The sequence below is a fragment of the Montipora foliosa genome, chromosome 11 (genome assembly GCF_036669935.1).
Source record: "Montipora foliosa isolate CH-2021 chromosome 11, ASM3666993v2, whole genome shotgun sequence".
Lineage (NCBI taxonomy): Eukaryota > Metazoa > Cnidaria > Anthozoa > Scleractinia > Acroporidae > Montipora > Montipora foliosa.
Genome location: NC_090879.1, coordinates 26,181,978 through 26,191,977, shown reverse-complemented (window position 1 = coordinate 26,191,977; position 10,000 = coordinate 26,181,978). Strand labels below are relative to the sequence as shown.

General features: G+C 37.8%; 3 protein-coding genes across 7 annotated transcripts in view; all 3 read right to left on the bottom strand.

Moving 5' to 3' along the window:
• The window catches only part of LOC137976468 (proteinase-activated receptor 1-like), a 37,528-nt gene extending 32,698 nt beyond the window's left edge, over window positions 1-4,830 (bottom strand). For both annotated transcript variants that reach the window (XR_011117767.1, XM_068823829.1), the window contains exon 1: window positions 4,601-4,830. The gene's annotated coding sequence lies outside the window, so the exon portion shown is untranslated. The remainder of the gene's footprint in view (window positions 1-4,600) is intronic.
• The window catches only part of LOC137975130 (melanocortin receptor 5-like), a 387,070-nt gene that overhangs the window by 93,020 nt on the left and 284,050 nt on the right, over window positions 1-10,000 (bottom strand). The window lies entirely within an intron of this gene.
• The window catches only part of LOC137977576 (substance-K receptor-like), a 49,699-nt gene continuing 47,497 nt past the window's right edge, over window positions 7,799-10,000 (bottom strand). For all 4 annotated transcript variants that reach the window (XM_068824832.1, XM_068824833.1, XM_068824836.1 and 1 more), the window contains one exon: window positions 7,799-8,726. In XM_068824832.1, the coding sequence (XP_068680933.1) occupies window positions 7,803-8,726 (924 nt within the window). In that variant the 3' untranslated portion in view covers window positions 7,799-7,802. The remainder of the gene's footprint in view (window positions 8,727-10,000) is intronic.

The following is a 10,000-nucleotide window of genomic DNA, read 5'->3' as shown; positions in this document are numbered from 1 at the left end:
TGAAATGAGAAAACAAAACATACACGCTTAAAAGGTCCATTGAGAAGTAAATCTCGCACCTCTTTCTCTGCCTTCCAGCGACTTCCTTGCGCTCTGCTCTGCGTTGGCGATGGGTGCAATCAACAAGAATTTTCTTTGATTTCTGTCAGATTTGCTGTTGTTTTATCGATCGTTATTGGAGTATATATAATACCACTCTTGTGAAATCTCGTTTGCCGCTTTTTTCCGGCCTCTCTCAATGAATGAAATCACTTTATTATTATTGTTTCCGGTTAAGAGGCGGAGGCCTCAATACTTAAACCCGAATTCGAAATCAGTGGCAAAAATCACGATTCTTCTGATTCTTTCACTTTTTAAAGCTGTTAAAAGCTGACTTTAAACATGTTCAAGATTAAACAGTACTTTTCATGTAGGTTACAACGAACTTTATATTTCAATTTTACTGAAAAGATTATAGCAAAAAGCACATTTCAGTTTTTTGTTTAACCGCCTTCGCCTTTTGCATTATATATATTTTTTGACCCAGTAAAGTGAAGAATAGGGACAGATAGTCTGTCAAGTCCAAACGAAGAGTTATCATACATGATTCACTCCTTTAAGTGGTCACCACCACAAGGTCCTATACGGAAGTGCCTAAAGTAGACGGCCAATCATTCGCTTAAAGGGGCTATGTCACATTATTTGGGCTGTTTAGGGGAAATGGTTAGGTAATCACGAGTTTCAAAAACTCGAAAATGGTAATGTGGAATTCCTTTACTGATAAAATTATCGTTCCATCACAAACAAGGTGATCCTGAGAGAAAACGATCTTTATCCAGGTGATTTGAAAACTTGAAAAACGTTGGGCCGATTACCCAAATGAAATCCGTTTCAATCTTGTCTATTTGTGTCCATCCATGCTTCTATTTCCTTTTCGCTGTATTTCTTTTATGTTATTCAACAGTTTTTTTAAGCTCGGTGGCTGTGTGGCTCGTTGGTGGGAGGAAATTATGTATGATCAAGGTTTACCCCGGTTCGCTTGCTCGGTAAATAAGTAAGCAAGCAATTATCAAGTAAGTAAATTAGTAAGTAAGTAAGTAAGTAAGTAAGTAAGTAAGTAAGTAAGTAAGTACGTAAGTAAGTAAGTAAGTAAGTAAGTAAGTCAGTAAGTCAGTAAGTCAGTAAGTCAGTTAGTCAGTCAGTGAGCAGGTAAAATACACTCGTTTTACCTTTTCTGCCAAACCTCAGAGCTAATTCTTCAAGTATTTCAGGACTGATGAAAGGCTGTATACTATACAGACTATTGTTAAGCCTAAGACGACTGATGTAGTTCTCGGGTAATTCGTCATGTATTCTTTCTGTGGAGTGTAGTTCGCTAACATGCTCGGTTCGAGTTTGAGTTTAGTGTCTGTTTATTTCAGGAGAGCTTGGTTTGGTAATGTGTCCTTAAGTTTACTCCAGTGATTCCAAAGTCAGGGATGAATTGTAATTGCATAGTTTTAGACTGCACGCCGGCTCTATCAGGATAGAATCCCGCGAACAATATCAGAGACGCTCGGGCCATCCCAATTGTTTGCTTCGATACGGATCATCGCCCAGTCGTTCTGTTCAATTGAACCGACGGCGGAGTCAGTGGAAAGCAAACCCTCAGGATGATGAAGTGCGGAGGGAGTTTGAGAAAGACGTTGCCAAAATACTTGACAAGTTTGAACTCAGTCAAGGCAGCGAACTAGCGGTAAGGAAGACGATGTATCCCTGTAGGAAAGTTTGCCGGGCATTAGAAACATATACATGTAATTAGTTTTAGGGAATAGAAAAGGTCATTGACAAGCGAAATACCCTTGTGAAATGACAAAGTGAACGAGGCCTAACGAGGGAAGAAAAAGTTATTCAAGGAGTGGATGAAGACCGAAAAAGAAAGTGACCCAGTGAGGTCCTCGTGAACTACAGAGTAGTAAGAAGAGACAGTAAGAAATCAGTAAAAACTGCGACAGACGCTTTTTGGAAGCACTATAGAGTAGATCTGACTGAACGTTATGGAACACTTACCTCGATAGGATTCAAATTTTCCAGCTTCTTTCAATATTGTTCTGGTGAACCGACTGCCTCCCATAAGATCTACCGCAATACAATTTCGATGCTTTCGCGAATTAGCAAGAAAAGGTATTTCCACAAGTATTCAGTTCAGGAAAATTTCAGTAATGCTAAGAAAATATGGGAGGGAAACAACAGTCTTTTAGGTAGAGAAAACAAAGCCCGTAAGGATATAACCGCCCTCAAATGTCCGAAGACAAATCAAATATCACACAATCCTTTTGACTTTCCTGACATAATAAATAAGTATTTTTCATCCATAGGATACAATTTGACTTCTAAGATGCCAAATCCACCTAAACAATTCACAGAATATTTACCAAATTTGAATTTTGCTGGTTCATTCTTTTTCAACCCTGTCTGGCCTCCTGAGATAGAACTTGAGATAATGACCACTCCACGAAATAGAGCATACGGACTATATTATTCTAAGATCGTCTACACATATTATTAGCTAACGTTAACCTTTATCCTTGCTCATAAACAAATCACTCGAAAACGGCGTATATCCTTCCAAACTTAAACTTGCCAAAGTAATCTCAATATATAAAAGTGATGACGAATCTGATCCATCTAATTATGAGCAATATCACTGCTTTCTGTTTTTAACCTTATTTTTGAAAAAAATAATGTCTCATGCTTTCTTGAGCAACACAATATTCTTTATGATTTATGATGGTTTTCGCGAAAAAATTAAGATCTAGTGAACATGTTCTTTTGGACATAATTAATCAAATTGAAACTAACATGGATGGAAAACTGTGCTTATGTGGGATTTTTATAGACCTGTGAAAGGCCTTTGTAGATCACCGAATATTACTAAGTAACTTGAAATTGCATCATTATGGAGTGCCAGGAATAATAAATGACTTGTTTTCTTCATATGGGTCGTCAGCAAACAACACAAATTGGTGCTAAAAATATTTCTAAAAAGGAAACAATTTTGTAAGGAGTCCCTCAGGGGTCGGTACTGAGACCTCTGCTATGTTTAGTTTATATAAATGATATATCTAATATTGCTGACCAACTAAAGTTCTACTCTTTTCGCTGATGACACTCATATCCTGTATGCTGACAGAAATCTTAAGTCACTTGAAACAATAGATAATGTTGGACTTTCTAAAGTTTATGACTGGTAAACTGCCAATAAGCTATCTTTAATTAAACATCAAGAAATCTAACTTTCCTAACTTTAGGAAAAAGAAAAAGGGTATATGGACTCCAAATAACCGTCACAACAAATACCGTAAAATTCCGAAAATAAGCTCCGGGGCTTATATTTTTCAAGGGCCTTTTTCGAGGGGCTTATTTTTGGAGGTGCTTTTGTTTAGAGGGGCTTATCTACGGAGGGAAACTTGCGTTTCCGAATCGATTGGGCTAGCCTTATAGTTGGAAGGAAATTTACCGTTTTTGCTTTGTTTTACTTTGTATTTCATGGCAATTTTCCAAGTACAAGCTCCCCGGGGGTTTATATTTGAAGGAGCGATTTAACGGAGGGTTTTTTGCGTTACCGCTTTGGGGGGCTTATATTTAGAGGGGCTTATACATGGAGGGGCTTATACATGGAGGGGCTTAATTTTAAGGTATATTTCTCACAGGAGGAGGCGACTGCATGGAGATTAAAAACAATTTGCCGGCACAACAATAATCTTTTTCCCAGCAACTTCCCAATACTTCTTTTCCAGCCAGCACATACACCCCCTGCGGAACACCTCCGTTGGGTGCCCCTGAAAGGATCGATTAGACGGCACAATTGCAATTTTTACTCGGAATACCGGAAAGGTATACGAGTTATATAATCTGGGTAGAATTTAGTTTCCTGTGCAGCAAATGGACAATAGAATTACAATGTGGTGATTTTAGTGGCTAAAAGCAATGCGCTACACCCCTTTGAGCAATACATTTGACCTCCCTCTTTGACAAAACAACTGCAACAATAAGGCCATCCCCTTTTTTTCTCCGACGGTTTAGCGTCGTCCGACCGACCCAAATTTTTGGCATTTAAAAAAAAAAAAAAAACGGATAACGACGTTTTTAAGCCATTTTATGCCTCATAGGAGTTTCGGTGGTTGATCCTTTTTCCCACGATGACTTAGTTTTGCAACAACATTCACCAACTTTTCCGCCATATTGATTTTGGGTTTTCCTGGTTCCACAGCTATGATGCCTGGGTACCAGGCCTCCGATGCCGAGAATGCTTATGATGAGAAGCTTTTTTTTTTCAATCCGACCGATCGACCCAATATCAGGAAACGCATCCGACGGTAAAAGAAAAAAAAAAGGAGGACGGCCTAACAAACACAGTCGTCAAGGAGAAGATTTCCGCTAGTGAGAGGCTTCAAACAGCCTCACGTCGTACACAATTCGACGAAAATCCGAATTTACAACATGCAAAGCGTTAGGTGCTATGTTGGGGCTTCAGGGTGACATGTTTAATTTCGTGTGCTGATTCAGAAACTCAAAGCCCATGCAAAAGATTCAACCTTCTGGAAATGCTATGAATTATGAATAAGATGTTTACTCTAACCTTGCCTGTTGACAACGTGATGAAATCGCCAGCACAGAACTTCCAGCAGCAGTATTTTGGAAATTTCTTACTTTCTTTCAGCGGTTCTTTGTACGAACATCATCCGCCGAGGTCATTTTGTTTGTTTTTAGAAAAATTAATTAGTAGTTTCACGATTTTCATGTTAGCTATCTAGAGCTGGACGCCACCGGTCGCATTATTCACAACACCGTTAATTTCGAAGCATTGCAGGTGGATACCGGTTTTCACTTACCCTCGTTAATATTACAAGAATGGTTTTTCACAAGTTTTCTGTATTGCTACACTTGTTTCACCCTCCCTTGCCTTACTACTTTCACTTGAAACCAGTTTATCTGATGCCACGCAACATACTACATAGATGCCACAAAATCTTAAATAGACATAACGCTGCATCTGCTTGATCTACGTAATTTCCGATCCAACAACCTGTTCCAAAACGAATTACCCCTATAGCTAGGTCACCTCTTGAATTTATTAAGGGGCTACGTCACTTTATTTTAGGGTGTGTTGGGATATCTTGTCTTAATCAGGAGTTTAAACTCGAAAATGATAATGTCGAATTCCTTTATTGATAAAATTAGCGTTAGGTCACAAACAAGCTAGATAGGCTCGATTTCCGCCGCTCACTCGAGTTCGGGTATGAGCGCAGGCTCATTTCCCGAGACAACGGCTGGAAATCGAGCCTTAGCCATTTCCGAGTTCATGTCTGCCTCCTCTTCAAAGCGAGTCTAATTGCGAAGTTTTTCTCACGAATATTAGTTTTTATTCATATGTAAAGTAGAACTAATTACCACCACAAAAACTTCGCACTTAGACTCGCGCGTGGATATCCACGAGTAAAGTAAAAGATGTTGATTTCCTTGTGAGATTGGGAAAGTGGGTTCTTGAATTGACGTCCCTAGTTCTATTCTCGCCGATTGTTGCCTCGCTCGGACTTAAACCAAAATTGCATCTTCTTCGGCAGGGTTTTCCCGAATTTAAAAATCACAGAAAACTGAGGATTTGAGCAAATTGAAAAATTATTTCGACCACGTACTCTGAAAAAAGCGAAAATTCATTGAAGTCATTAAAAAATTAAGGGTTAGGTGCACTTTAAAAAGGTAATACTAAAAGTACAGTTCTGAAAACCGTGTTTCCTTAGTTCATAAGTGCAGCGAACAGTAAAGATGTACGATGTATGACGATGTATGTACGGGACAATTTGATTTGTAATAATTGTTACTGTAAGTGATCATAAAACGTTTCATACACCTTTGACTGAATCGGCTACTGCTACAGAACTCGTACCGTAATTTCTTTTGTAAGGCTCAGAGTCTCGCACACCCTCGCACATTCCTTTTCTTTTATATTTAATGGCATTTTATGGTGTCTGTAATAAAGAGGTTTAGTTTATATGACTTTGCTCTGTGGGACCGAGATTTAGTGTCCGTTGTCCGTATTAGAGAGGTTCCGTATTATAGAAGTTTTTTTAAAAGAAAATGTGTGAGAATTTTTTCTCGGATGAAGACATGGGCACGAAATTTGGAGTCACTGTTCTGTTTTGGTGATGAGAATCATTGGCCATCTACGTGAAGAAAGAAAACAACGATTAGAACATTACTGATTGGCTGAGAGAAATGCAGCTTTTAGGTAACAAAATACAAAAGAGACGAAAGAGGTAATTCAGTCAAAAAAAAGGTAACAATCCAAGCATTCTGATTGGCCAATGATCACAGATAGTCAATCAAATGTCAGTCCTCTCACAATTATCATCCGTTTTCTTTCTATTTTCTCCCTGTATATTATCAATAAGTAGCCACAACGTTTTTTTTTTTTCGGACAATTTGAAAAAGTAAACACTGGTAAACTGAAGACCTCTGGGCTCGCGCATTTTAGTTGGTTTTAAAAGAAAATGTGTGAGAATTTTTTCGGGACACAAGCCGGAAACCCTCCGTCATAGAGAGGTGTCTGTATTAGAGAGGTGTCCGTAAGGAAAGGGTCGACTGTACTATATGTTTCAGCTAGCCAAACCAGCCTTCTTTAGGTAAAATAACACACATTGTACCTGAAGAACCTGAAGAAGGCTGGTTTGCCCAGCCGAAATATTTAAGGTGATTCCTCATTATTGCACTGCGCAGCCTGTACTGCGCATATGGTGTGTACATGCATACGTACCTTACACAATAGGAATAAAACGCAAACAGCGGTTACAAACATTTGCTTGAAATGCATAACTTTTATAAACTTGACGTTTCGTATGTTACAACATACATCATCAGAAGTGATTATTATTCAGTTACAGATTATTACAGATTATTATTCAGTTCAGTTACAGTTAGGCCAGCCTTAAATGAAAACGTTGGCAGTGAGAAACTTTATCTCTATTATTAGGATATTCTTGTCGTTTTATGTCAATCGATTTCGTTAGTTCCCAGTCCGTACAGTTGTATTTTTGAATTTAAATTTATCTGTAACTGAATAGATCTAATAATCACTTCTGATGATGTATGTTGTAACATACGAAACGTCAATTTTATAAAAGTTATGCATTTGAAGCTAATGTTTGTAACCACTGTTTGCGTTTTAATACTATTGAAACTAAAATGGCCCAAGTCAAACAATTTTTATGGTACCTTACACAGTTGTGGGAACTTGTCTTCCAAATCTACATTGTGTGCACTTGGTGTTCCTTCGGAAATTACCAAGTAATATGTATAGCATTTGAATGTACTCGCATAGAGTATGCTATGCACTCCAAAAATAACAAAAATTACAAAATCCCCCATCTATGCTGTGGGGACAGTTTTTACACACATTGTGGAGACCAAAACTTACACATCTTTGGAATTATGGAGACTCTTACATTACAATGATTTTTGTTCCCGTCATGCAGCTCTCCAAACCATGCGACACTGTAACTGACACAAGTACATACATACATCTCCTTTATTTATCTCGAAATTCAATGTAGGCTTACAAAGTTAGTATTTTATCGCAAACGTGACTATCGAACCAAAGGACATAAGAGCAAACAATTCCTTACAAACTTTAATACATTTGAATGGAACAATCTTAGCATGCATGCGTTTCCACAGATATTCCTTTACACTAACTTGAATAAAGTGTTTGCAATTAGAAAAAAAAACAAAGAGAGAGAGAGAGAGAAGTCGAAGTTTTAAAATGCTTGGTAAACACATATTCATCAGTTACCTGAGCGAAATCTAACAACTTTCATGTCATTAAGAGCAAAAACCTGAACTGGCTCCGAGCGAGATCTACAACGAAATAATAAAAACAGAGCTCTTTTGAACTGTGGCATTTTAAATGCATATAACAATGGATTTATGAGAGAGTTTGCGTAAAATAAGCTTTCTAGAGAATACGTCAAATGGTGATGAGAAATGGTTTCTAACCATTCGCCTGAAGAAAGGTAAAAACAAATATGGAGAATTCCATTGGGTAGCAGTAGTATTGCCGATACAATTGTTACAATGAGCAGTGTCTTGGTCAGTTTTCTTTCTCTATTGATGGCACATTGATGTTGAGGATGAGTTCCACAGTAAAGTTTAATAACGATGGACGAATAAGAAAGAGGGATAATTAAAAAAAAACCAATTAGGGACAAGGAGAAGACGAATATCAGGGGAAAGAAAAAAGTGATGGCTGTATACAGCGCAGCTGTAAACCAAACACCCGTAACAGCTGCTCCAAACATCCGTTTTTCGATGAGGCGATGCTTGAATGGACGAAAAGTTGCGTGCAACCGCTCCAACGAAATAGCAACAAGGCTTGTTACAGAGGCTGCTGGAAAGAAGATCGCCAAAGGTAAAAAATCTTTTGAGATCTCAAATCTCCAAAAGGAACAATCGTTACCCAATACCAAAGGCTTAACGATCAAGCGGTATGGAACAAACATGTCTGCAACCGCCAGGTTGATCACCAGGTACATGCTACCCTTGCGAAGGCTTCGCTCTTTTAGGAAAATAATGATTGCAAGGGCATTCATGGTCACGATAGAAACAGCTTCGATGTTAAGTACTGTCAGCCAGGCAATGCACTCGGATGAAGAAATGGGCACGAAATTTGGAGTCACTGTTCTGTTTTGGTGATGAGAATCATTGGCCATCTACGTGAAGAAAGAAAACAACGATTAGAACATTACTGATTGGCTGAGAGAAATGCAGTTTTTAGGTAACGAAATACAAAAGAGACGAAAGAAGAAATTCAGTCAAAAAAAAGGTAACAAACCAAGCATTCTGATTGGCCAATGATCACAGATAGCCAATCAAATGTCAGTCCTCTGTACAATTACCATCAGTTTTATTTTTATTTTCTCCCTGTATATTATCAATAAGTAGCCACAACGTTTTTTTTTCGGACAATTTGAAAAAAATGGACACTGGTAAATTTAAGACCTCTGGGCTCGTGCAGTTCAGTTGGTTTTTAAAAAACTTACAAGCGTTTCTTGTCCCAAATTGCACGAAAACATCGGTGATTATTCGTATACACACAATCTTCCTTTGCACTTGGTATTAGTAACATTCCGCGCAAAAATGTATTTCATTATGATCGATTGATAAAGAAGCTGAAAATGAAGTAACACAGAGAGAACCAATAAAAGCGGCCTCTAAGTGGCGCATTGACATCGACGCTTATCTTTGAGAAGATAATATTGGGAAACAGCTTCAGTTTCAACAGTTTTACACTATGCACACATTTCTGGGTTGTTTAACCGAGTTTTTTCGCTAAATGTCTTGTGAAAGCACATACAAAATAATTGACTTTTGTTTACTTTCTTTCTTAAAGGATCCTTATAATCTACCCAAAATGCTTCGATGCGGTTATACGTCCCTTTAACTGAGAGATCGAAAATAATTTATGCCTGTTACACGTTTGTCAAAGAGCGGAAATCGAAATGTTTCGACTATGTTTAGGTTTCGAAACTTGGCTGTTTTCTATAGACGATATTTGCCAATAATTTGATGCACATAGACTACATTCTTTATTTTTCGAGTCCTTTACGTTTTTTAGGTCCAACTTCAAGATCATAAAATTTCGCCTATATGTTGCCAGTAAAATCCGCTTTTAGGTTGAACCCGTTTTAAGCTAGGTTAAATCGGTAATCCTCATTTTACCTAGGGTGAATACGCACTCAGATGGATTACAGAAACTTTTTCGGAGTCTAAACATTAGGGTCAGGTTACCGAAATTAGTTTTGGTGTTTATAAATAGATATCAATTGACTTATTATACAAAAGTAATTTTTAAAAAACAACCAAACTTTTGTCTTTAAGGAACATGTTTCGATGTTTCAAACATCATCTTCAGCTATAGTGAGTGTAACGTCAAAAAGTTTATAAGATAATTCATATATATATATATATATATATATACACGCAG